The sequence below is a fragment of the Lissotriton helveticus genome, chromosome 9, assembly GCF_964261635.1.
Source record: "Lissotriton helveticus chromosome 9, aLisHel1.1, whole genome shotgun sequence".
Taxonomy (NCBI): Eukaryota; Metazoa; Chordata; class Amphibia; order Caudata; family Salamandridae; genus Lissotriton; species Lissotriton helveticus.
This window is the reverse complement of record NC_136070.1, coordinates 1,282,003,853-1,282,031,763: the sequence shown is the minus strand read 5'-3', so window position 1 is coordinate 1,282,031,763 and position 27,911 is coordinate 1,282,003,853. Positions and strand designations below refer to the sequence as shown.

At 47.1% G+C, this 27,911-nt stretch overlaps 1 protein-coding gene across 2 annotated transcripts in view; it reads right to left on the bottom strand.

Annotated features, from left to right (window-relative positions):
- Positions 1-27,911, bottom strand: part of PDZRN3 (PDZ domain containing ring finger 3) — a 605,156-nt gene that overhangs the window by 505,431 nt on the left and 71,814 nt on the right. The window contains exon 2 of one of the 2 annotated variants that reach the window (XM_078661873.1): positions 13,919-14,005. The exons of the other annotated variant lie outside the window; for it this stretch is intronic. Within the exon in view, the coding sequence (XP_078517999.1) occupies positions 13,919-14,005 (87 nt within the window). The remainder of the gene's footprint in view (positions 1-13,918; positions 14,006-27,911) is intronic. 2 annotated transcript variants of the gene reach the window in all.

Sequence of the window (27,911 nt, the reverse complement as noted above, 5' to 3'; positions counted from 1 at the left end):
CCAGCTGAGAGTAACTTTAAAGTACAGGCAACATGGCGGCTGCAAGAGCTCTTCACTGAACCCAGCTGAGAGTAACTTCACACTACAGGCAACATGGCGGCTGTAAGAGCTCTGTACTGGCCCCAGCTGAGAGTAACTTTACACTACAGGCAACATGGCGGCTGTAAGAGCTCTCAGCACTGACCCCAGCTGAGAATAACTTTACACTGCAGGCAACATGGCGGCTGTAAGAGCGCTGTCCTGACCCCAGCTGAGAGTAACTTTACACTGCAGCCAACATGGCGGCTGTAAGAGCTCTCTGCACTGACCCCAGCTGAGAGTAACTTTACATGACAGGCAACATGGCAGCTGTAAGAGCTCTGTACTGACCCCAGCTGAGAGTAACTTTACATTACAGGCAACATGGCGTCTATAAGAGCTCTGCGCTGACGCCAGCTGAGAGTAACTTTACACTAATGGCAACATGGCGGCTGTAAGAGATCTGTACTGACCCCGGCTGAGAGTAACTTTAAACTACAGGCAACATGGCGGCAGTAAGAGCTTTGCACTGACCCCATCTGAGAGTAACTTTACACTACAGACAACATGGCAGCTATAAGAGCTCTTCACTGACCCCAGCTGAGAGTAACTTTACACTACAGGCAACATGGTGGCTGTAAGAGCTCTGTACTGGCCCAAGCTGAGAGTAACTTTAAACTACAGGCAACATGGCGGCTGCAAGAGCTCTGTACTGGCCCCAGCTGAGAGTAACTTTACACTACAGGCAACATGGCGGCTGTAAGAGCTCTGTACTGACCCAGCTGAGAGTAACTTTACACTACAGGCATCATGGCGGCTGTAAGAGCTCTGTACTGACCCCAGCTGAGAATAACTTTACACTACAGGCATCATGGCGGCTGTAAGAGCTCTGTACTGACCCCAGCTGAGAATAACTTTACACTACAGGCATCATGGCGGCTGTAAGAGCTCTGTACTGACCCCAGCTGAGAGTAACTTTACACTACAGGCATCATGGCGGCTGTAAGAGCTCTGTACTGACCCCAGCTGAGAATAACTTTACACTACAGGCATCATGGCGGCTGTAAGAGCTCTGTACTGACCCCAGCTGAGAATAACTTTACACTACAGGCATCATGGCGGCTGTAAGAGCTCTGTACTGACCCCAGCTGAGAGTTACTTTACACTACAGGCAACAAGGCGGCTGTAAGAGCTCTCAGCACTGACCCCAGCTGAGAGTAACTTTACACTACAGGCAACAAGGCAGCTGTAAGAGCTCTCAGCACTGACCCCAGCTGAGAGTAACTTTACACTACAGGCAACAAGGCGGCTGTAAGAGCTCTGTACTGAGTCTAGCAGAGAGTAACTTTACAATACAGGCAACAAGGCAGCTGTAAGAGCTCTCAGCACTGACCCCAGCTGAGAGTAACTTTACACTACAGGCAACAAGGCGGCTGTAAGAGCTCTGTACTGAGTCTAGCAGAGAGTAACTTTACACTACAGGCAACATGGCGGCTGTAAGAGCTCTGTACTGACCCCAGCTGAGAGTAACTTTCCACTACAGGCAACATGGCGGCTGTAAGAGCTCTGTACTGGCCCCGGCTCAGAGTAACTTTACACTACAGGCAACATGGCGGCTGTAAGAGCTCTCTACTGAGTCCAGCTGAGAGTAACTTTACACTACAGGCAACATGGCGGCTGTAAGAGCTCTCTACTGAGTCCAGCTGACAGTAACTTTACACTACAGGCAACATGGCGGCTGTGAGAGCTCTGTCCTGACCCCAGCTGAGAGTAACTTTACACTACAGGCAACATGGCGGCTGTAAGAGCTCTGTACTGGCCCCGGCTCAGAGTAACTTTACACTACAGGCAACATGGCGGCTGTAAGAGGTCTGTCCTGACCCCAGCTGAGAGTAACTTTACACAACAGGCAACACGGCAGCTGTAAGAGCTCTGCACTGACCCCAGCTGAGAGTAACTTTACACTACAGGCAACATGGCAGCTGTAAGAGCTCTGCACTGACCCCAGCTGAGAGTAACTTTACACTACAGGCAACAAGGCGGCTGTAAGAGCTCTGTACTGATCCCAGCTGAGAGAAACTTTACACTACAGGCAACATGGCGGCTGTAAGAGCTCTGTCCTGACCCCAGCTGAGAGTAACTTTACACTACAGGCAACATGGCGTCTGTAGAGCTCTGTACTGACCCAGCTGAGAGTAACTTTACACTACAGGCAACATGGCGGCTGTAAGAGCTCTGTCCTGACCCCAGCTGAGAGTAACTTTACACTACAGGCAACATGGCGGCAGTAAGAGCTCTGTCCTGACCCCAGCTGAGAGTAACTTAACACTACAGGCAACATGGCAGCAGTAAGAGCTCTGTACTGAACCCAGCTGAGAGTAACTTTACACTACAGGCAACATGGCAGCTGTAAGAGCTCTGTACTGACCCCAGCTGAGAGTAACTTAACACTACAGGCAACATGGCAGCTGTAAGAGCTCTGTACTGAACCCAGCTGAGAGAAACTTTACACTACAGGCAACATGGCGGCTGTAAGAGCTCTGTACTGACCCCGGCTGAGAGTAACTTTACACTACAGGCAACATGGCGGCTGTAAGAGCTCTGTACTGAACCCAGCTGAGAGTAACTTTACACAACAGGCAACATGGCGGCTGTAAGAGAACAGTACTGACCCCAGCTGAGAGTAACTTTACACTACAGGCAACATGGCGGCTGTAAGAGAACAGTACTGACCCCAGCTGAGAGTAACTTTACACTACAGGCAACATGGCAGCTGTAAGAGCTCTGTACTGACCCCAGCTGAGAGTAACTTTACACTGCAGGTTACATGGCGGCTGTAAGAGCTCTGTACTGACCCCAGCTGAGAGTAACTTTAAACTACAGGCAACATGGCGGCTGTAAGAGCTCTCTACTGAGTCCAGCTGAGAGTAACTTTACACTACAGGCAGCATGGCGGCTGTAAGAGCTCTGTACTGACCCAGCTGAGAGTAACTTTACACTACAGGCAACATGGTGGCTGTAAGAGCTCTGCACTGACCCAGCTGAGAGTAACTTTACACTACAGGCAACATGGCGGCTGTAAGAGCTCTCTACTGAGTCCAGCTGAGAGTAACTTTACACTACAGGCAACATGGCGGCTGTAAGAGCTCTGTACTGACCCAGCTGAGAGTAACTTTACACTACAGGCAACATGGTGGCTGTAAGAGCTCTGCACTGACCCAGCTGAGAGTAACTTTACACTACAGGCAACATGGCGGCTGTAAGAGCTCTGTACTGGCCCCGGCTCAGAGTAACTTTACACTACAGGCAACATGGCGGCTGTAGGAGCTCTGTCCTGACCCAAGCTGAGAGTAACTTTACACTACAGGCAACATGGCGGCTGTAAGAGCTCTGTCCTGACCCCAGCTGAGAGTAACTTAACACTACAGGCAACATGGCGGTTGTAAGAGCTCTGTCCTGACCCCAGCTGAGAGTAACTTTACACTACAGGCAACACGGTGGCTGTAGAAGCTTTGAGCTGACCCCAGCTGAGAGTAACTTTACACTACAGGCAACATGGCAGCTGTAAGAGCTCTGTACTGACCCCAGCTGAGAGTAACTTTACACTACAGGCAACATGGCGTCTGTAGAGCTCTGTACTGATCCCAGCTGAGAGAAACTTTACACTACAGGCAACATGGCGGCTGTAAGAGCTCTGCACTGACCCCAGCTGAGAGTAACTTTACATGACAGGCAACATGCTGGCTGTAAGAGCTCTGTACTGACCCCAGCTGAGAGTAACTTTACACTACAGGCAACATGGCGTCTGTAGAGCTCTGTACTGATCCCAGCTGAGAGAAACTTTACACTACAGGCAACATGGCGGCTGTAAGAGTTCTGTACTGACCCCAGCTGAGAGTAACTTTACACTACAGGCAACATGGCGTCTGTAGAGCTCTGTACTGATCCCAGCTGAGAGAAACTTTACACGACAGGCAACATGGTGGCTGTAAGAGCTCTGTACTGACCCAGCTGAGAGTAACTTTACACTACAGGCAACATGGCGGCTGTAAGAGCTCTGTACTGGCCCCAGCTGAGAGTAACTTTAAACTACAGGCAACATGGCGGCTGCAAGAGCTCTGTACTGACCCCAGCTGAGAGTAATTTTAAAGTACAGGCAACATGGCGGCTGCAAGAGCTCTTCACTGACCCCAGCTGAGAGTAACTTTACACGACAGGCAACATGGCGGCTGTAAAAGCTTTGCATTGATCCCGGCTGAGAGTAACTTTACACTACAGGCAACATGGCGGCTGTAAGAGCTCTGTACTGACCCCAGCTGAGAGTAACTTTACACTACAGGCAACATGGCGGCTGTAAGAGCTCTGTCCTGACCCCAGCTGAGAGTAACTTAACACTACAGGCAACATGGCAGCTGTAAGAGCTCTGGACTGACCCCAGCTGAGAGTAACTTTACACTACAGGCAACATGGCGGCTGTAAAAGCTTTGCATTGATCCCGGCTGAGAGTAACTTTACACTACAGGCAACATGGCGGCTGTAAGAGCTCTGTACTGAACCCAGCTGAGAGTAACTTTAAACGACAGGCAACATGGCGGCTGTAATCGCTCTCTCCCGACCCCAGCTGAGAGTAACTTTACACGACAGGCAACACGGCGGCTGTAAGAGCTTTGCACTGATACCAGCTAAGAGTAAGTTTAAACTACAGGCAACATGGCGGCTGTAAGAGGTCTGCACTGACCCCAGCTGAGAGTAACTTTACACTACAGGCAACATGGCGGCTGCAAGAGCTCTTCACTGACCCCAGCTGAGAGTAACTTTACACTACAGGCAACATGGCGGCTGTAAGAGCTCTGTACTGACCCCAGCTGAGAGTAACTTTACACTACAGGCAACATGGCGTCTGTAGAGCTCTGTACTGACCCCAGCTGAGAGTAACTTTACACTACAGGCATCATGGCGGCTGTAAGAGCTCTGTACTGACCCCAGCTGAGAGTAACTTTACACTACAGGCAAGATGGCTGCTGTAAGAGCTCTCTGTACTGACCCCAGCTGAGATTAACTTTAAACGACAGGCAACATGGCGACTGTAATCGCTCTCTCCCGACCCCAGCTGAGAGTAACTTTACACGACAGGCAACACGGCGGCTGTAAGAGCTTTGCACTGATACCAGCTAAGAGTAAGTTTAAACTACAGGCAACATGGCGGCTGTAAGAGCTCTGCACTGACCCCAGCTGAGAGTAACTTTACACTACAGGCATCATGGCGGCTGTAAGAGCTCTGTACTGACCCTAGCTGAGAGTAACTTTACACTACAGGCAACATGGCGGCTGTAAGAGCTCTGTACTGACCCCAGCTGAGAATAACTTTACACTACAGGCATCATGGCGGCTGTAAGAGCTCTGTACTGACCCCAGCTGAGAGTAACTTTACACTACAGGCAACATGGCAGCTGTAAGAGCTCTGTACTGACCACAGCTGAGAGTAACTTAACACTACAGGCAACATGGCGGCTGTAAGAGCTCTGTCCTGACCCCAGCTGAGAGTAACTTTACACTACAGGCAACATGGCGGCAGTAAGAGCTCTGTCCTGACCCCAGCTGAGAGTAACTTAACACTACAGGCAACATGGCAGCAGTAAGAGCTCTGTACTGAACCCAGCTGAGAGTAACTTTACACTACAGGCAACATGGCAGCTGTAAGAGCTCTGTACTGAACCCAGCTGAGAGTAACTTTACACTACAGGCAACATGGCGTCTGTAGAGCTCTGTACTGATCCCAGCTGAGAGAAACTTTACACTACAGGCAACATGGCGGCTGTAAGAGTTCTGTACTGACCCCAGCTGAGAGTAACTTTACACTACAGGCAACATGGCGTCTGTAGAGCTCTGTACTGATCCCAGCTGAGAGAAACTTTACACGACAGGCAACATGGTGGCTGTAAGAGCTCTGTACTGACCCAGCTGAGAGTAACTTTACACTACAGGCAACATGGCAGCTGTAAGAGCTCTGTACTGACCACAGCTGAGAGTAACTTAACACTACAGGCAACATGGCGGCTGTAAGAGCTCTGTCCTGACCCCAGCTGAGAGTAACTTTACACTACAGGCAACATGGCGGCAGTAAGAGCTCTGTCCTGACCCCAGCTGAGAGTAACTTAACACTACAGGCAACATGGCAGCAGTAAGAGCTCTGTACTGAACCCAGCTGAGAGTAACTTTACACTACAGGCAACATGGCAGCTGTAAGAGCTCTGTACTGACCCCAGCTGAGAGTAACTTAACACTACAGGCAACATGGCAGCTGTAAGAGCTCTGTACTGAACCCAGCTGAGAGAAACTTTACACTACAGGCAACATGGCGGCTGTAAGAGCTCTGTACTGACCCCGGCTGAGAGTAACTTTACACTACAGGCAACATGGCGGCTGTAAGAGCTCTGTACTGAACCCAGCTGAGAGTAACTTTACACAACAGGCAACATGGCGGCTGTAAGAGAACAGTACTGACCCCAGCTGAGAGTAACTTTACACTACAGGCAACATGGCGGCTGTAAGAGAACAGTACTGACCCCAGCTGAGAGTAACTTTACACTACAGGCAACATGGCAGCTGTAAGAGCTCTGTACTGACCCCAGCTGAGAGTAACTTTACACTGCAGGTTACATGGCGGCTGTAAGAGCTCTGTACTGACCCCAGCTGAGAGTAACTTTAAACTACAGGCAACATGGCGGCTGTAAGAGCTCTCTACTGAGTCCAGCTGAGAGTAACTTTACACTACAGGCAGCATGGCGGCTGTAAGAGCTCTGTACTGACCCAGCTGAGAGTAACTTTACACTACAGGCAACATGGTGGCTGTAAGAGCTCTGCACTGACCCAGCTGAGAGTAACTTTACACTACAGGCAACATGGCGGCTGTAAGAGCTCTCTACTGAGTCCAGCTGAGAGTAACTTTACACTACAGGCAACATGGCGGCTGTAAGAGCTCTGTACTGACCCAGCTGAGAGTAACTTTACACTACAGGCAACATGGTGGCTGTAAGAGCTCTGCACTGACCCAGCTGAGAGTAACTTTACACTACAGGCAACATGGCGGCTGTAAGAGCTCTGTACTGGCCCCGGCTCAGAGTAACTTTACACTACAGGCAACATGGCGGCTGTAGGAGCTCTGTCCTGACCCAAGCTGAGAGTAACTTTACACTACAGGCAACATGGCGGCTGTAAGAGCTCTGTCCTGACCCCAGCTGAGAGTAACTTAACACTACAGGCAACATGGCGGTTGTAAGAGCTCTGTCCTGACCCCAGCTGAGAGTAACTTTACACTACAGGCAACACGGTGGCTGTAGAAGCTTTGAGCTGACCCCAGCTGAGAGTAACTTTACACTACAGGCAACATGGCAGCTGTAAGAGCTCTGTACTGACCCCAGCTGAGAGTAACTTTACACTACAGGCAACATGGCGTCTGTAGAGCTCTGTACTGATCCCAGCTGAGAGAAACTTTACACTACAGGCAACATGGCGGCTGTAAGAGCTCTGCACTGACCCCAGCTGAGAGTAACTTTACATGACAGGCAACATGCTGGCTGTAAGAGCTCTGTACTGACCCCAGCTGAGAGTAACTTTACACTACAGGCAACATGGCGTCTGTAGAGCTCTGTACTGATCCCAGCTGAGAGAAACTTTACACTACAGGCAACATGGCGGCTGTAAGAGTTCTGTACTGACCCCAGCTGAGAGTAACTTTACACTACAGGCAACATGGCGTCTGTAGAGCTCTGTACTGATCCCAGCTGAGAGAAACTTTACACGACAGGCAACATGGTGGCTGTAAGAGCTCTGTACTGACCCAGCTGAGAGTAACTTTACACTACAGGCAACATGGCGGCTGTAAGAGCTCTGTACTGGCCCCAGCTGAGAGTAACTTTAAACTACAGGCAACATGGCGGCTGCAAGAGCTCTGTACTGACCCCAGCTGAGAGTAATTTTAAAGTACAGGCAACATGGCGGCTGCAAGAGCTCTTCACTGACCCCAGCTGAGAGTAACTTTACACGACAGGCAACATGGCGGCTGTAAAAGCTTTGCATTGATCCCGGCTGAGAGTAACTTTACACTACAGGCAACATGGCGGCTGTAAGAGCTCTGTACTGACCCCAGCTGAGAGTAACTTTACACTACAGGCAACATGGCGGCTGTAAGAGCTCTGTCCTGACCCCAGCTGAGAGTAACTTAACACTACAGGCAACATGGCAGCTGTAAGAGCTCTGGACTGACCCCAGCTGAGAGTAACTTTACACTACAGGCAACATGGCGGCTGTAAAAGCTTTGCATTGATCCCGGCTGAGAGTAACTTTACACTACAGGCAACATGGCGGCTGTAAGAGCTCTGTACTGAACCCAGCTGAGAGTAACTTTAAACGACAGGCAACATGGCGGCTGTAATCGCTCTCTCCCGACCCCAGCTGAGAGTAACTTTACACGACAGGCAACACGGCGGCTGTAAGAGCTTTGCACTGATACCAGCTAAGAGTAAGTTTAAACTACAGGCAACATGGCGGCTGTAAGAGGTCTGCACTGACCCCAGCTGAGAGTAACTTTACACTACAGGCAACATGGCGGCTGCAAGAGCTCTTCACTGACCCCAGCTGAGAGTAACTTTACACTACAGGCAACATGGCGGCTGTAAGAGCTCTGTACTGACCCCAGCTGAGAGTAACTTTACACTACAGGCAACATGGCGTCTGTAGAGCTCTGTACTGACCCCAGCTGAGAGTAACTTTACACTACAGGCATCATGGCGGCTGTAAGAGCTCTGTACTGACCCCAGCTGAGAGTAACTTTACACTACAGGCAAGATGGCTGCTGTAAGAGCTCTCTGTACTGACCCCAGCTGAGATTAACTTTAAACGACAGGCAACATGGCGACTGTAATCGCTCTCTCCCGACCCCAGCTGAGAGTAACTTTACACGACAGGCAACACGGCGGCTGTAAGAGCTTTGCACTGATACCAGCTAAGAGTAAGTTTAAACTACAGGCAACATGGCGGCTGTAAGAGCTCTGCACTGACCCCAGCTGAGAGTAACTTTACACTACAGGCATCATGGCGGCTGTAAGAGCTCTGTACTGACCCTAGCTGAGAGTAACTTTACACTACAGGCAACATGGCGGCTGTAAGAGCTCTGTACTGACCCCAGCTGAGAATAACTTTACACTACAGGCATCATGGCGGCTGTAAGAGCTCTGTACTGACCCCAGCTGAGAGTAACTTTACACTACAGGCAACATGGCGGCTGTAAGAGCTCTGTACTGAACCAGCTGAGAGTAACTTTACACTACAGGCAACAAGGCGGCTGTAAGAGCTCTGCACTGAACCCAGCTGAGAGTAACTTTACACTACAGGCAACATGGCAGCTGTAAGAGCTCTGTACTGACCCCAGCTGAGAGTAACTTTACACTACAGGCAACATGGCGTCTGTAGAGCTCTGTACTGACCCCAGCTGAGAGTAACTTTACACTACAGGCAACATGGCGGCTGTAAAGGCTCTGTACTGAACCCAGCTGAGAGTAACTTTACACCACAGGCAACATGGTGGCTGTAAGAGCTCTGTACTGACCCCGGCTGAGAGTAACTTTACACTACAGGCAACATGGTGGCTGTAAGAGCTCTGTACTGACCCCAGCTGAGAGTAACTTTACACTGCAGGTTACATGGCGGCTGCAAGAGCTCTGTACTGACCCCAGCTGAGAGTAACTTTACACTACAGGCAGCATGGCGACAGTAAGAGCTCTGTACTGACCCCAGCTGAGAGTAACTTTACACTACAGGCATCATGGTGGCTGTAAGAGCTCTGTACTGACCCCAGCTGAGAGTAACTTTACACTACAGGCAACATGGTGGCTGTAAGAGCTGTGCACTGACCCCAGCTGAGAGTAACTTTACACTACAGGCAACATGTTGGCTGTAAGAGCTCTGTACTGGCCCTTGCTGAGAGTAACTTTACATTACAGGAAACATGGCGGCTGTAAGAGCTCTGTCCTGACCCCATCTGAGAAGAGCTCTGTCCTGACCCCAGCTGAGAGTAACTTTACACTACAGGCAACACGGTGGCTGTAAGAGCTCTGTACTGACCCCAGCTGAGAGTTACTTTACATTACAGGCAACATGGCGGCTGTAAGAGCTCTGTACTGATCACAACTGATTGTAAATTTATACTACATGAAACATTGCAGCTGTACAAACTCTCTACTCACTCCATTTAAATGAAGTGTACGGTTTCCATGAAGTGCAGGTACTCTCCCTTTGAATTAAAGAAGTGCAGGTGCTCAGTACCGGACAGCACCGTCCCATTTTAAGCACTGCACACGAAGGCACCTCTGTCCTGTGTACGCAGATCTTGCCAATGAAAATAGATTCTCTGCTCCCAGAAGCCTCCACGACTGAGCCCTTGAGACCTGAGCACACTACTTTGAGATGGACTTGGAAGGCGCTTTTACTTTCACTATGCTATTACCATTTTTAGGTCTCGCCTGTCGATGCGCATGCGCATCGAGCAAGCGAGACTAGGGGGGCTTATCCACTCTTGATCCACTGCAAGGAATCGTGGCGATTCCTTGCAGTGCCCGTGACTTTTAAGCTCAATGCGCATGCGCATTGAGCTTAAAAGCGCGTGCACGTCCGTCTTGTTTTACCCGCTCCGCCCCCTCCCCTTCCCGCTGTGTACCATTTCTCCTCCCCCCTCCCCTCTCCTCCGTCCGTCTTGTTTGTTTAATTTAACCCGCTCCGCCCCCTCCCCTTCCCGCCGTGTCGCATTTCTCCTCCCCCTCCCCTCTCTTCCCTCCGTCTCGTTTGTTTAATTTAACCCGCTCCGCCCCCTCCCCTTCCCGCCGTGTCGCATTTCTCCTCCCCCTCCCCTCTCTTCCCTCCGTCTCGTTTGTTTATTTTACCCGCTCCGCCCCCTCCCGAGTTAGCCCACTGCTCTCTTCCCAGCTCTGAAGATCATCCTCGGCAAAAGAGCCGCCGACCCGCAGCCAGCATCAATGCGGTACAGACCTAGGACTATGCTGGTAAGTACTGGCCTCCGGTGCAAATGCTTGTTTCCTTTGTTGAAGGATGGGACATGTAATTTCCTGCCTGACTTTAACGTGGCCGCTGGATCAGTGAGCGAATTGTGTATTTTGTCTGCCTTTCTGGCCTCTTACCAAGCCCGGTCATGTGGTTCTAGAGCGCAGATGCGTGCGAGGGCTGCAAAGAAGTAAACAAACGAGTGGGCGCTGTGGTGTGTCACCGACGAGTTGAATAAACAATTTCCCACGGCAAAAATCGTGAAATAAAGCTCTTATCTTTGATTTATGGTAGTTGCGCTGTTGAAATGAGATATACTTCTATCAGCCCCACCTCTTGACAGAATGTACACACATCATGACACCGTCCCAACTTTATTTCTTGGCAAGCAAGCGCAAATAATACAGAAATCTACCTGTTTAGCATGTACTGCAGTGCATTTCCTTAATTAGGATCCACACCACAGGGTATCCGGGTGACCCGAATGTGTAGGGACTGTCCCGGGTTTCAACATCATTCTAGCCAGTACATTTAGCAAGTAGACAAACGAGTGAACAAAGGTGATTTGTCATGCGCTCCAGTGCAGAATGAGTTAGAAGCCCTCTACGGAAAATAATTAACTGAGAAGATCTGATGTGTAAAAGTTTGCATTTATTTACTCCTTATGTTTGTTTTCTACATTGGTGTTCTGTGGCCCTCAATTGATGCAAACTTGTGGTCTTGCTTCTGTGTTTCAGCAATGTCTCGGTGTTTGGTTTTCAAAGTCTGATCGCCATGCCTTAAAAATAATGCATTTTGCAAGCTGCATGTGAACTTACACTACAGCTCGTTACAAATAAATGCATCTCTGTTGACACCACTCATTCCTTTGGACGTACCTCTTAGGCAATTGTGGGGAAGAATGACTTGTGTATTTTTAGTGTTTTGAGGGCCCAGAATGTGACAGAAAGCATTGTGAAAATGAAGTTGTTTTAAACTCACATTATACCAGAATACGGTAGGCTGTCACAAAATGTGTAAAAAAAAAATAGGTTTAAGAAAAAAGCGCTTTCAAATTATAGATTTTTTGTAATACACCATCAGACTGTAACTCGTGCAAACATTTTTATACGTGTCCATTACAATCACGCACTCCACAGCTCAGCAGCTGACACCCTTACAGTGCCTCTCAAGTAGCATAGATCTATGTCATCACAAGGTTTCAAAGGGCTCCATCAATTAAAGCCTCACCCTCACCAACCCTCACCCTCACTCACCCTCAACCCCTCACCCTCACTCACCCTCACCCTCACTCACCCTCACTCACCCTCACTCACCCTCACTCACCCTCACTCACCCTCACTCACCCTCACTCACCCTCAACCCCTCACCCACCCTCACTCACCCTCAACCCCTCACCCTCACTCACCCTCAACCCCTCCCTCACCCTCACCCTCACTCACCCTCACCCTCACTCACCCTCACTCAGCGCAACCACAGCATCTTCACTAAATATATTTAATAAACTTTAAGCTATTGGCAATATAAAATAAAATCCATTTTATTTACGTATTAATTATTAATTGTTTTTTTAAGCCATTGATTTTTTTTATATCAATACATATAAGTCACATATAAGTCCCGTTAATACAAAACATGTTGCTTTACAAATGCTAGAGGTGTCACATTTACAAAAATTATAACTATTGGCTTTGTAAAGAAGAAAGCTATTAATTTAGCTATTTAGAAAAAACAACACATAAATAAAAAACAAAAAAAAAAATAACACCTATAGCTCAAACTTTACTACTGCGAGACCTATTGCATTTCCAATGCTTGTTCTACATTATTGTTTTTAAAGGATGTATAAAATGCCACAAAGATAACATTAAATGAAGACATTAATTAAAATTATATAGAAATATTTTAGATTAATTTAAGGAAACAATTGCAATTTTTCTCTAAGAGTTGACTTGTAAGTTTCGGGTACAGCAGCAAACTTTTGAAAAATTCCTGATTTTCCTCCGCATAGTTAGCATGGTTTTCTGCTTTCCTTTGGGTTTTGCACATTATTACCTCCCAGTATTCACTGGTACAGTTGAACTTGTTTTTGCGAATGCTAGCATTGTGCTGAAAATGAATGCGGGGTTACTCTAGAGAGTTTACTGAAATCGATGTGTGCTGCACTTGGTACATTTTCTTTAGGACATTTACCCATTACCTTATGTGAAATAAAGTTACGCCAAATCAATAAACTCAAGTTCATAAAAAGCATTATTTAGGCGGACCAAAAATATGTTTTCAAGACCTGGGATGAGAATAAAGCAACTATTCAATAGTAAAATTGTAAAAATGCAGATTTTCCCAGGAAAGCCGAAACAAGAAGAATTTTGTATTTTTCTGACTTTTTTGCATTTATTTTTTTACAAGCAATGCAGGACTGATAGAAAAATTGTTGTAAGTAGATTAGGTAGGCAGCAGGACACGTCTTCAAGTTAAGATAGATTTATTAAGATAGTACAAGATAATACAGCAGAGCAGAAAACCTCACAGCTGACCAGACCATCAACTGCCAAGGCTGGAATCCTCGCATACCAGGTAGAACACTCTTAGGTACTATGGGAGGTTGGGAAGATAGAAACACTAAGAAAGGACTACTGACACCAAGTAGCCATAATGAATGAAGTGCAAATATACACCAAAAATAAATGACAACCTCACCCTCCCTCACAAAGACATTTTTCATGTTGTAATGAGCCGGCGTTTGTGCACATGGAATTGAAAGCAAAGCATGCAGTCTATGACGTCACTAGCATCTCACTCTGTGCGCCACCAAAGGTAAAGGACATTGCAAATGTTGACGTACCCCACACGGCCGGCCACCGACAATATTAAATCCAAGGGAGCCAGATTCACGATGGAGAACAAGGGTCAAGGATTTGGTGTCTTCACCCTACAATGAACAAGTAAAAGCGAAAAAAATATATAAAATGCTAAAATAAGATGGAAATAAAAAATATGTAGATTTAAACATAGGAGCGGGGACATTTACTTTTAGAATACCAGCATTTATGAGCTAGAGCACAGCTTTCCAAACTTTTCATGTTGGTGACACACCTTTTTGTGATTTTGTTTTCAGGGACATGGTAACGCGAGCGAGCGCAGCGAGCTAACCCGAACCACCCCCAACCCCACACACAACCCACACACACACAACCCCCCACACCCCCACCCCCCCACACACACAACCCCCCCCACACACACAACCCCCCCACACACACACACCCCCACCCACACACACCCACACACACACACCCACACACACACACCCACCTACACACACACACCCACACACACACAACCCCACACAGAACCCCCCACACGCACAACCCCACACACAACCCCACACCCCCACACACAACCCCACACCCCCTCACACCCCCCCACACACACAACCCCACACACACCCCACACAACCCCACACACACCCCCACACAATCCCACACACCCCCACACACACCCACCCAAGATAATGTACATATGTTTTGTATGGATCTGAAGAAAACCCACATGGTTGGTAACAGAGCATGAACAGGAGACTGACCCTATAGACGGTGTCCCTTCCCTGCCACTGCAGAACCTCACATACAGTGACCCTGCTCCCAGGCGACCCTTCATACTCCGCATGTCTTCCAAGGAGGAACCTCCTAAATTGCCTCTGTACCAAAGACAACATCCATACGCTGCCTTTGGCTGCAGAGCAGCCGCTCTTACCCCCTCTTCAATGCCCAGTACTCACGTGCCTACCCCTGGCTTCTAAGGTGGGCACCCCTACCCTGTCTGTAGCCCCAGTGTTCACGGGACTCCCTTCGGCCCCAGGGCAACTGTCCCACTGTACCCTGTCTGCTTCTGTCCATAGGTCACCAACTCTGACCACATGTTCTGTCATCATGGCAGTCTTTCCTTCCCTGCCTCACACCCCTGTCCTGCCTGGGTCCCAAGGATTGCCCTCCTAACCTGCCTAGTTCCCAGGCTTGATGTGCTACGAAGATAGAGGCAGGGCACAATGTGTCATTACCCTGTTCCTATCCTCGTGGTTCTTACCCCTGGATTTGATCCCCATGCCAATCCAACCCAGCCTCAGCCCCACAGGCATGTTTGCTTAGTCTTCTTTGGGCCCCAGCACCACCTTATCCTAAGCTGCCTTGACCATTGGGGCGAGTGAGCAACTAGGCGCCTGTGCCCCCGCCCTCCATCCGTAGGGCACCTACTCTTAGCATGTGTCCCAATGCGCTTGCCTCCTGCCTCGGTCTCACCTACTCACCCCCTCCTACTGAACCTCGTTCTAAAGGGCAACCATTTCCACCCAGTCATGGCATCGGCGCCTCTACGGATATATATTGCGCATATAAAACATTACGACATTGGAAAATGTGTTTATCTCATAAACTGCACAGAGAGAACTGAGAAATCACTAGAAATCACACCAGGCCCAAATCTTTTGGCATGGTACCCTTGACTAACACATGAACCAGCAGGAATGTTGCAGCTCACCATTAAAGTACTGGGGGAAACTATGCCATTTGGTAATGAAGGTAAAATTGTGCTTTTTAGAGACCCTTTGCAAGGTAAATGTGCCCCCACAATGGATGTATGTTGTTACAACGCATGCTTTTACCACGCATGCTTTTACAGCGCAGGTTTTTCAACGCAAGTCGTTACAACGACTTGCGTTGGGGGGCGCTGGATAGTGAATAGTTTAATTTACTATTCCAACTCCAGTCCCCGTGGATAGTAGGGAAGGTGTTGGATAGTAAATTAAACTATTACCTATCCAAGCGCGCCCCCCAGCACAATTCGTTGTAATGACTTGCGTTGAAAATCCTGCGTTGTAAAGGCACTGCGTGATAAAATTTGCATAGTAAAGGATGTTTCCCTCCCACAATACAGTGTCGGGAAGGATGCTTCCGAATGGGACATATAGGCCATTACTGGGAAAAGCCTGGACAAGTGCTTAATCCTAAAGCACTTCACTTGTAGAAGCAAGGCCATTCTGCTCGTAGGCTTCAATTACGTGCATATGCACAGGAGAAGTATTGTCCACCTTTACGCACAAGGAGGAGAAATTACAACCCTCTTGGGAGCGAGAGAGAAGTAACTCCGCCCCTTGTGACCCTGGAACAGGAGTAATAACGCCCTTCGTGACACACAAATAAGAAAAACCTTTAACTCTCACTCTTGCTTCCAAGTCTGCTACATCTCTTGCCAGGGCTTGCTCCATTATTGTGCCTTGTATCGTCAATAACTGTATCAATCGGTTGGAAATGTGGGCAAGCTATGTCTACAAAAAAGTAGATTGCAAGAAAAAAAAAAAAAAGGAAGACACATTTTGAAAAATATACACTACAAAGTAAGTATGTGGCAAGAAAAAAACCTCGATAACCAAAATGTGTAACTTGCCCCCTACCCCAAACACTGCCATTAAGCTAATTTGAGCCGTAGTTAGAACAGTCGTGTATCCTCTCATAAAACCGATAAAAAGTGATAGGCTGGACTCTGTGAATTTTCAAATGTCGATCTTTGTATGGATGAACGGTAGGTATTCCCGTAATCCTCATTACATTGCAGTCTTGATGGTGAGCCTTTATAAGTGCTTGTTTGTGCGGAGTAAGGGCTGTCCTCCCGGACCGGCCTTCAAAAACAAGCGCCGACACTAGGGGCCCGATTCACAGAACTAACTTAAGACAAAATCCTAATCTTACTACTTTTGGTATTCACAGAAGTTAGGATTTTGTCTTAAATTTGTCTTAAAACAGACTTAAGACAATTTTAAGACAAAATCCTAACTTCTGTGAATACCAAAAGTAGTAAGTTTAGGATTTTGTCTTAAGTTAGTTCTGTGAATCGGGCCCTAGTAGTTTGGCCTGCAAGCGCTTACTGGCCAAAGCCTCGACTGGCTGAAGCCTGGTGAATAATGACCGGTGGTTAATGCCCCTGCAGGTGACAATCCCTCAATGGCTGAAGTTCGGCAGTTAATACCAATGCAGGCGAGAACTTCCCCCATTTCGAGGAGGATTTGGTTGTGCATTGCGCTCGAGTGATAATGTTATCGCTGAAACAGGATTATTACATTTACGTCACGGCTGGGGGCCCTTGTCTGGGACAATTTTTGCTAAGAAGCCGTTGTTTGCTTTTCAGGAGAGTTATCAGCCTGGAGCGGACGGACGACAAGACCTTTGGGTTTGAGATTCCAGGTGAGTGTTGGTCTTGCCTGTTCCTCTTAGGATGGGATAAGGAACTAAGGGCAATATGTATCAAGCAAATTCGCATTCATAAAGGCCGAATTTCGGCCTTTGCGAATGAGAATTTGCTAAATGGTATGTATTAAGCAAAATCTGGTGCCAAATAAAGAATCGCAAAATTTGCAATTCCTTATTTTGCAATTGCATTTAAGGAATCGCACATTTTATGATTCCTTAAATGCAATGTATGAAGCCAAAAAAAATTGCAAAATGTCCTTAAGGAATCACAAGTTGGTGGTAAGTTGCGAATTCCTTGAAAAATGCTAATTTTTGCATTTTTCAAAGTGCCATGTGACGCACTTACATGCCCTTGGGGCATGTATGTGTGCCACATGTGCACCCATGCATATTTCAGGGGTGCAACAGGGTGTCCTTTGGACACCGCTGCACCCTTGAAATTATTCTCAATTTGCGATTAGCAAATTGCGAATCGCAAATTGAGAATAATTTCCCATTCATTCCTATGGGCCTCCTGGCCCATAGAAATGAATGGGAAAGTATTCTTAATTGTGATTCGCAATTTGCTAATCGCAATTAAGGAATTTTAAGAAATCGCTAACAAATGCGCGCCACACAGTTTGGAAAGCTGTGAGCTCGAGACATCCAAATCTATGGCAAATTTCAGGGTCGGTATTTTGAGATAATAACTATTTTAATCGCAGCTCTCTGGCATTTAATACTATATAGACCGGTAGATTTGGGGGTCATTGCCCCTAAATATCCACACTGGGCTCTCAATGTTGTTTCTTAAATGTCCCCAAGTCCTTCCCTGCGGCTAAAGGCCTCTGCCTCTGATGTCACTGAAAATAAACTAGGGACCACTGCCCTCAGACACTCACTGAGGCTCCGCCCACTCGGATGTGTCTTTCTGTCCTCCCTGTAATGCTAGCTCTTGAACAACTCATATCTGATTTTCCAATTTTCTTTTCTAATCAAACCACAACATAGTTTATGTGTTGGCACCATCGTCACAGAAGCAAAAAAGTGAATGTTCCAGAATGTTAATTCTGTTCTCTCCCACCGGTGTGGGGTTTGTGCAAAGTGATCGCATGCGTGAGGCCTTCATGGAGGGGACAGTGTGAAAAGCTGGCACTGGTGGGCACTGTGAGGAGGTAGAACTGATGGGAGGTGTGAGGAGCTGGCACTGCTGGGCACTGAACTGATAGGAGGTGTGAGGAGCTGGCACTGGTGGGCACTGTGAGGAGGTAGAACTGATGGGAGGTGTGAGAAGCTGAAACTGGTGGGCACTGAACTGATGGGAGGTGTGAGGAGCTGGCACTGCTCGGCACTGAACTGATGGGAGGTGTGAGAAGCTGGCACTGGTGGGCACTGAACTGATGGGAGGTGTGAGAAGCTGGCACTGGTGGGCACTGAACTGATGGGAGGTGCGAGGAGCTGACACTGGTGGGCACTGAACTGATGGGAGGTGTGAGAAGCTGGCACTGGTGGGCACTGAACTGATGGGAGGTGCGAGGAGCTGGCACTGGTGGGCACCGAACTGATGGGAGGTGTGAGGAGCTGACACTGGTGGGCACCGAACTGATGGGAGGTGTGAGGAGCTGACACTGGTGAGCACTGTGAGGAGGTAGAACTGACGGGTGGTGTATGGAGCTGGCACTGGAGGGCACTGTGACTAGGTAGAACTGATGGGAGGTGCGAGGAGCTGGCACTGGTGGGCACTGAACTGATGGGAGGTGTGAGGAGCTGGCACTGGTGGGCACTGAACTGATGGGAGGTGTGAGAAGCTGGCATTGGTGGGCATTGAACTGATGGGAGGTGTGAGGAGCTGGCACTGGTGGGCACTGAACTGATGGGAGGTGTGAGGAGCTGGCACTGGTAGGCACTGAACTGATGGGAGGTGTGAGGAGCTGGCACTGGTGGGCACTGAACTGATGGGAGGTGTGAGAAGCTGGCACTGGTGGGCATTGAACTGATGGGAGGTGTGAGAAGCTGGCACTGGTGGGCACTTAACTGATGGGAGGTGTGAGAAGCTGGCACTGGTGGGCACTGAACTGATGGGACGTGAGAGAAGCTGGCACTGGTGGGCACTGAACTGATGGGAGGTGTGAGGAGCTGGCACTGGTGGGCACTGAACTGATGGGAGGTGTGAGGAGCTGGCACTGGTGGGCACTGAACTGATGGGAGGTGTGATTAGCTGGCACTGGTGGGCACTGAACTGATGGGAGGTGTGAGGAGCTGGCACTGCTGGGCATTGAACTGATGGGAGTTGAGAGGAGCTGGCACTGGTGGGCATTGAACTGATGGGAGGTGTGAGAAGCTGGCACTGGTGGTCACTGAACTGATGGGAGGTGTGAGAAGCTGGCACTGGTGGGCATTGAACTGATGGGAGGTGTGAGGAGCTGGCACTGGTGGGCACTGAACTGATGGGAGGTGCGAGGAGCTGGCACTGGTGGGCACTGAACTGATGGGAGGTGTGAGAAGCTGGCACTGGTGGGCACTGAACTGATGGGAGGTGAGAGAAGCTGGCACTGGTGGGCACTGAACTGATGGGAGGTGTGAGGAGCTGGCACTGGTGGGCACTGAACTGATGGGAGGTGTGAGAAGCTGGCACTGGTGGGCACTGAACTGATGGGAGGTGTGAGGAGCTGGCACTGGTGGGCATTGAACTGATGGGAGGTGTGAGAAGCTGGCACTGGTGGGCACTGAACTGATGGAAGGTGTGAGGAGCTGGCACTGGTGGGCACTGAACTGATGGGAGGTGTGAGGAGCTGGCACTGGTGGGCATTGAACTGATGGGAGGTGTGAGGAGCTGGCACTGGTGGGCATTAAACTGATGGGAGGTGTGAGGAGCTGGCACTGGTGGGCACTGAACTGATGGGTGGTGTGAGAAGCTGGCACTGGTGGGCATTGAACTGATGGGAGGTGTGAGGAGCTGGCACTGCGGTGCACTGAACTGATGGGAGGTGTGAGAAGCTGGCACTGGTGGGCACTGAACTGATGGGAGGTGTGAGAAGCTGGCACTGGTGGGCATTGAACTGATGGGAGGTGTGAGAAGCTGGCACTGGTGGGCACTGAACTGATGGGAGGTGTGAGAAGCTGGCACTGGTGGGCATTGAACTGATGGGAGGTGTGAGAAGCTGGCACTGGTGGGCACTAAACTGATGGGAGGTGCGAGAAGCTGGCACTGGTGGGCACTGAACTGATTGGAGGTGTGAGAAGCTGGCATTGGTGGGCATTGAACTGATGGGAGGTGTGAGGAGCTGGCACTGGTGGGCACTGAACTGATGGGAGGTGTGAGGAGCTGGCACTGGTGGGCACTGAACTGATGGGAGGTGTGATAAGCTGGCACTGGTGGGCACTGAACTGATGGGAGGTGTGAGAAGCTGGCACTGGTGGGCACTTAACTGATGGGAGGTGTGAGAAGCTGGCACTGGTGGGCCCTGAACTGATGGGAGGTGAGAGAAGCTGGCACTGGTGGGCACTGAACTGATGGGAGGTGTGAGGAGCTGGCACTGGTGGGCCCTGAACTGATGGGAGGTGAGAGGAGCTGGCACTGGTGGGCACTGTGAGGAGGTAGTGTAGTGTAGTTCCTATTATCCCAATAGGCTCTGCGCATTGGAATAATACCTTCAATAGTATAGGCCTAGACCAGACGTTAACTAGGTCTTCTATTGTCGATATTAGACTTAAAGTTTTGGGTTTGCCAGCTAGCTCAGAGTTCACTAGAAACTTTCTCGAATAGGCAAGGAGGAGTTGAACCTCCCTGGATAGACAAGAAGGGATTTAGTTTCTGACAACCATAGAACATGACAACTTTGCTCTCCCCTAATCAAGAGTGTATCTCTAGAGTCGTGTGAAAACAAAAGACGACTTATTTTACTCAGTCAGTATGTGCATTCTTAGTCTCACCAGATTGTAGAGAAAAGGAAGAGACGGGCGTGTTCAATAAAAAGATGTTATTTATTGATCAGTCTCTTTTCTCATACAAGAGAAATGGATCGATATTATTGCAATACTTATGGTTAAGTAAAGTGCATACATTAAAAGCAGAAGTATAAAATAATACTGTAAAAACATTGATATGGTTTCTAGGCCATATGATGGTTTAAAATGGATAAAATAGATACATACACATATACATTTGACTAATCGTACTCAACTGGTGTTTCTAACTACGCCTACCCCAGATGTACCTGACCTAAGCCTAATACGTGGGCGGGAGTAGAAAGTAGCAGTTTAAGTTAAGTTTGTTTTGCCATGTGACTGACTCAAGAATTCTCTGTGAGGGGATATTCAGTTCTGTACCTGGAGTCTAGGATGAATGAGGGATGGTATCTCTCGTCTCTGGTCTCGATATTCCAGGCTGCCTGCGAGGGCTACCCGGAAGCGCCGGAGCTGGATTTCTCGGCAGGAGAAAGCAGCGTCTCGTTCTCAGCGCGTCAGGAAGGCGGGGCTGCGCCAGCGGGGTCTGCTCTGCTCTGGGCTTCGGCAAGTCTGGCTGCTCCGATCTCGTCACCACCGCGTGTGTTTGCATAGGGCAATATCGGTAATATTTATACCTTTAAGGTGCCGAGATTGACGTAAGGATGGACATAGATACGTCAATAAGGATGTCATACGACCTGGTCGTTAGCACATTCTTTTGCTGAAGTTCTCGGTGAAATCAAAACAATGGCCGCAGGGTTTTTCCCAGGTCTGTCATAGGTTTGATTTGTTTTGAGAACTCCGTATGCCTTATCAGGGGCTGGAGGAATATCGCTTGTCTAATTAGATGGCAAGCGTTATGACCTAATCAGATAACATGTTCCTGTGCCGTAGTGTGGCTTAATCAGATAACGGTTCCTGCATCATGGGGGCTTTCTGCATCACGGGATGGCTGCTAGTTAACTTGTTAACCAGAATAGGGTCAGGAATAGGGGGATCGATACAGAACCTATAGGAATACATCACACCCACTCCACGCTAACTATGGACATATTTACGAACCTATGCATAGTAAAACATACTGTAGAGTATCGTGTATACCTTACCACCCCAAAATACATAAATGCATTTTGAATTTTATCAAACATACGGAAAAAACAGTCACATGTATTATATGCACTCAAGCTGTAGAACAACGCTAAAGTAATCACGCATATCTATACATTATCACTAATTTGTATATGAGAATTTACACATGAAATGGCTCTTAATACAGAAAAAAGTTTCGAGACCATTCCATCACAGAATAAAATAATTTTGAACATACCAGCGGGCAGCTAATGTCTATAAAGTATCTAAAAATAGAAATTTTAGTTCTCTAAGAATAGTTCTTACTTTAAGCAGAAAATAAGTGTCCCGAAAAATTCGTAAAAATATTTTGGGGCTGCTGAAAAAAATTGCTGTCCGTGAACTGGAGGGAAAATTGTTCATGGTATTTTGCTATTCTAGTTGAAGGCCAAATTCAGGGAACGCCGTGTGCAGCTTGCTCAAAAGTCTCTATTTCTGCTCTGGTGAGAACATCATATCATTTAGACTTACGAAAAAGCTGTCAACAGCTTCCTGGGAGAGTTCCACTAACTCGGAAAAAGATGTAACCATGCATTCGTGCGCATGATTGTCTCCATTGACGTTTTGATTAGTATTGCTGACAGAAGGTCGTACCTGATCAATGCTGCTTTCATCTTGAACTTCACTACCCCTTAATCGTAGTGGTGAAGCTTCCACGAATGCCGTCATCAGGATTGGTAGCCGTTGAGGGCAGCACAAAGCATGAGCCTTTATTGGACTCAACAATGTTTCTGCATCCATTGGCGCATCTGATTGTAGCGTCAGACAGGTGTCTAACACGCATTCTTCTCCGCATAGCAAGCACCTTAATACAGGTAAAACACACCGTTGCCACATTGTTCGAAAATGAAAGAAACCAAGTCATGTTCAGGTCTCTAAGCCGGGATAGTCCCAGGATTTTTGATATCCGGTCCCGGTATCCAATGGCTAGGATTGTTTCTTCCCTTGTCGCAGGTGTTTTGTCTGTGACATGGTTTGCCATAACAAAATATAAGGACTAAGAATAGGATTCCTGCAATTAGTCCCAAAATGAGGGGAAGTCCGCCAAAAATCGAATGGACGAAATCTGGAAAAATACCCAGTATGGCTTTGAATGGTGTTAATGCCATCGAAAATACTGTCTTAAATACTTTTGAGACTCCACTGGTATCAGAAATATTTAAGATTTCATTCAGGATTTCTGCGAAATGTATGGGGGAATTAGTTGATAACAATGAGTGAATCTCTGCAGTCGTCCTTGCGACTAGGAGATCATACGTTTCTTTTGATGACGTGAGCCTGGTCGGCGTCTGAAGAAGCACTGTTTTCATTCTGCTTAAAGTATCTATTCGAATAGAAGTAATTTTCAAGTTGGGCCATGCCCTTGCCTCCCTGTCTGGAAGGGAGCTGGGGAACAATAAGCGTCCACAGCACTTGACGTTCGCAGTCGTAGTTACGAGATAAGGAGTCCCGGGCATAAGACTACAGCATCTGCGGTCCACAATTAGAATGTAACTCCCATTATAGAGTCTTTGAAAAATGGTTCTATCTCTGTTGCAGGTGCGCCTAGTTGGTGACATGAAAGGTTATTTGAGTTCCCTTCACAGGCTCCATGCAAACTAATTCCATTACACAGAAGTGTACCGCTCAGTGACATCGCACAATTATTGCCACTAAGAAACACTTTCTGTCCTTTATTACTGACACATGCATGTGAATAGGGCAAGTTCCATGTCGTTTTAATGTACCCTTTTCCCAATTTTTCGTACATGCCAGCCTGTATATATTTTTGGCAGTATTGAAACCTGAAGGTAGATATTGGAATATTAATTATCCCATGTATTATCCATTCACTGACAGGTCGTTCTGACATTGTCACTGGTAATCTCTCGAGTTTCTCAATGCTCAGGATTGTATAATCAGCACCCTTTTGTGCCATACTGATTTGTTTATCAGTGAGGTTAAAGATATTGAATAGTGACGTTGTGTTGATTAAACGCCAAGGCACATAGCCTGAACGCAGATTTTGTAACGTCCAGCCAAGTTGTACAATAGAACGCAATTGAGACTGACCGTGTTGTAACAACAGTAAGTCTTGCGATAATATGTCGATTGCTGAAGACACAATGCTGTCCAGAGAAAAAATTCTGGAGGACAGAGTCATTAACCCATTGTCCACTACAGAAAGTGATTTTTCCAAATTAATACGGTCAATTTCCCGTATTCTTTCTGTGTCTCAATTTGAGTCACCTTCCAGGCCTCGTTGTATGCTGCATATACAGAGGCTGCTATGAAACGTTTCTGACGCTGTTTGCGCGGTCCCATAATGAAATCACGCAAGTCAGCACCATCAGTAAGTAAAGTTAGGTGTTGCTTAATTTCTGTCAGTGTGGAAGTTTGTAGCCATTGAAGGCATAATTTGCCCACACTGTAGGTGGTTATTATTCCTGGGTGTTGTCTTTGGGAATATCTAGGGTCTGGCCTGGTCATTTTGAACCCCTGTGTTTTGTTCAGGAATCTGTCTTGACAGTTATTAGTATCTGTGGGCCAGATCAACCACTTTTTTCCAATCAGGATGTGTTCTGTTTTGGTTTAATACATAATTTACGTCTATCTCTTCATCTGTAGAGCTATTGCTGTTCATTGTTGGTTTTGGAATAGACGGTTTATTTAAGTCTTTGATTTTGGCTAAGCCAAGACAGGTAGTTTGTTGAACAGTGTCGTTTAAAAATATAATTTGTTCTGGGATCATGCAGGCTCTAAACAAAGATTCTATACCCTGTACTTGCCATTCTTTTGTACCCCAAACACTCTTTACTTCAACGTTTTTGTCCCAATAATCAAAACCAAAAGTATTCATTTGTTCAAAGAATGAGTCTGAATATATCAATTTCGTGTTTGTTATCATGGTCTTTGTCCCTGTCTTATTTGACAATTTGAAATAAAATGTTTCAGCATTACTTGTGTTAAAACCTGAAAAGTATGAATATTTGTCATAAACGGTTCTTGAGCTTCCTTTTGGAGGGGTTGCACAATGTTCCCATTGATTATAATTTAAAACATTTCTAGGTTGTGCAGATCTATGTAGAAACTGGTTACCATAGTGGTTATAACAGTACATACTATCATAATTTGTCGAACCCTGCAAATAATCATGTTTGGTAAATTTAGCAGACATCACTAAGTCAGACATCATATTATTTATACTTTCAAAGTCCCAATCATCAGCAAATGAGCTTGGTTTTACAAAGTCACTCAACGAGATCTTAATTTGGTGTGGATATTTCAGGATTTCAACCAGACCATAAATTTCGTAGTCAGTTTTGTCCCATGCTACCCCACCCGGTATAGGATTGGCTGTGAAGTTGACTGAAGAAAATTCTCTTTTCTCGACGTGTGAAGATGTGTGTGGTTTGAGGATCAAGTTGATTTTCTGACTTGCTGTGTCCATTTTAGCATATTTTCCCTCAATGAAGCGTCCCAAAGTTAGTACCATGATGAGCCAAAGTATGAGGATAAATGCACCAAAACCCACCCAAAATTCAATCCATGGAGAAATCAGATATGTTTCTTTCAGTTGTTTCAAAAGTACTTTAACTTTATCTTTAAAGGTTTTTGTTGATGGCTGTGTTTTTGATTCAGTGAAGCCTTCAGAGGAATCATCGAAGTTTATGAAGTAGCCGGATGCAGTTCTGTCAATTGTTCCAATTGCTTCAGGATTACTGTTTCTTGCATAGTCGTTTGTTACTTCATTATAGATTGGTGTGTCTCTGCTAAATGTTTTTATTTGGGTTTTCAGAGGTCTAAGTTCCATTGCATTGTTGCATAGTCCTTGTTGTAGTTCTGTAGGCGTTTCGAATGTGATTAGCCTCTTAGATTGAACCTCTGTGTTTGTAGCAAATCTTGGTGTTCTACTACTTATCGGGAGTCCACTTGGCCTACTATTTGTTATCGGCCACATGATTGTGGTTTTACCAGGTCGATGGATACAACTCGGTTCTCCTTTTTACCAGCAAGCGGCGGTAGTACAACTGATCTTGTCCCGTTGATAGACAAGACAGGAACTGCTTTTCTGTAAGAAGGCCCAAATTCCTTCTTTACAGCGATCTTTTCTCTGACTAGATCCCCAACTTTTGGAATCCAGACAGGTCTTGCTGGGACAGGTGGTGGTTCTTCAGTGGTTGTTGGCTGCTGTTTCAACTTTATGTTGCTCAGGTCTTTTCTTGTTTCGTTTAAGTCCTGCAAAACAGCCAAACGATCTTTGATATCAAAGCATTTTTCCTTCACCACTGAAGTCTGACTGTCGAGGTCTAAGACTAACATCCTAGTTCCAAATAATAATTCGTACGGACTGAATCCCCTCAGAGAATTTCTTGGCAGGTTATTTAGACTACGTTGGACACTTATTAGATGTTTGACCCACCCAGCTCCCGAACCTAATACCTTTGCCGTTATAGATTGCTTTATGTCACGGTTTTTTCTTTCAACAATTCCGTTCCCCTCAGGGTGAAATGGACAAGAGTACCGCAATGTAACGCCCATGCTGACCATGGCCTCCTTATAAGCTCTAGAGCTAAAAGCAGGACCATGGTCCGAATGCAGCATGCCAATTGCGTATGTGCCGATAAAGACTCGCAAATCTTTTATAACAGTTCTGGCGTCAGCCGTTCGCTGGGGCCACATCCATATGAATCTCGTGCATGAGTCCATTGCAACCAAGATGTATTTATAGTTACCATCCCTTTGTAAGGGACCACAGTGGTCTAGGTAAACACAGGCTAATGGTTTATCCGAGATTAGAAGGGGCGTCTGCGCTGGACGTCTCACCGTTGATACTTTCATTCTTTGACATATTTCACATTCTAAAACATAGTTCCTTGTTTGTTTTCTCATTTGTGGCCACCAGTATCTCTGTTTTAATAATGATACTGTGGCTGAGACGCCAGCATGTACAGAAGCGAGCCCTTCGTGTGCCGCTATTATTAGTCCTAACCTATGTTCCATGTTTGGAATTGCCCTATCCCCCACTCCAGGGATTCGAGCAAAAGGAACATTGTTTGCATCAGTTATGTATGAGTATTTTACTGGAAAGCCTTTCGGGAGTGTTTCTATCGAATCCTTTTCTGTAGCACTGACAGCCTGTAATATTTCGCTGTCTATTTTTGTTTTTGACCGTGTGATGGCAGCTACGGAAGCCGTTTGCACAGCTGCCTTCGCGGCCTCATCAGCCAATGAATTCCCTGCAACGTGAACGCCATCACATTGATGACTCAGTGTATGTATCACGTGAGTCTTTGGTAGTTCTTTCTGTAAAAGAACTACTTGTTCCCAGAGCATTTTATGCTTGATTGTGCCTCCTTTTGCATCCTTAAAACCATTCTGAAGCCAGATCTGCAAGTATTCATTGTAAGACTGAACGCAATAATACGAATCGCACACTATGAGTGTGGGGAACTCTCGATCGGTATTTTCAAGCGCCATCTTAAACGCCAGTAGTTCAGCTCGCTGAGCTGTACAATCTCCTAGAGATTGTGTCTTAGTGATAGCTGGTTTGAATTTTCCTTC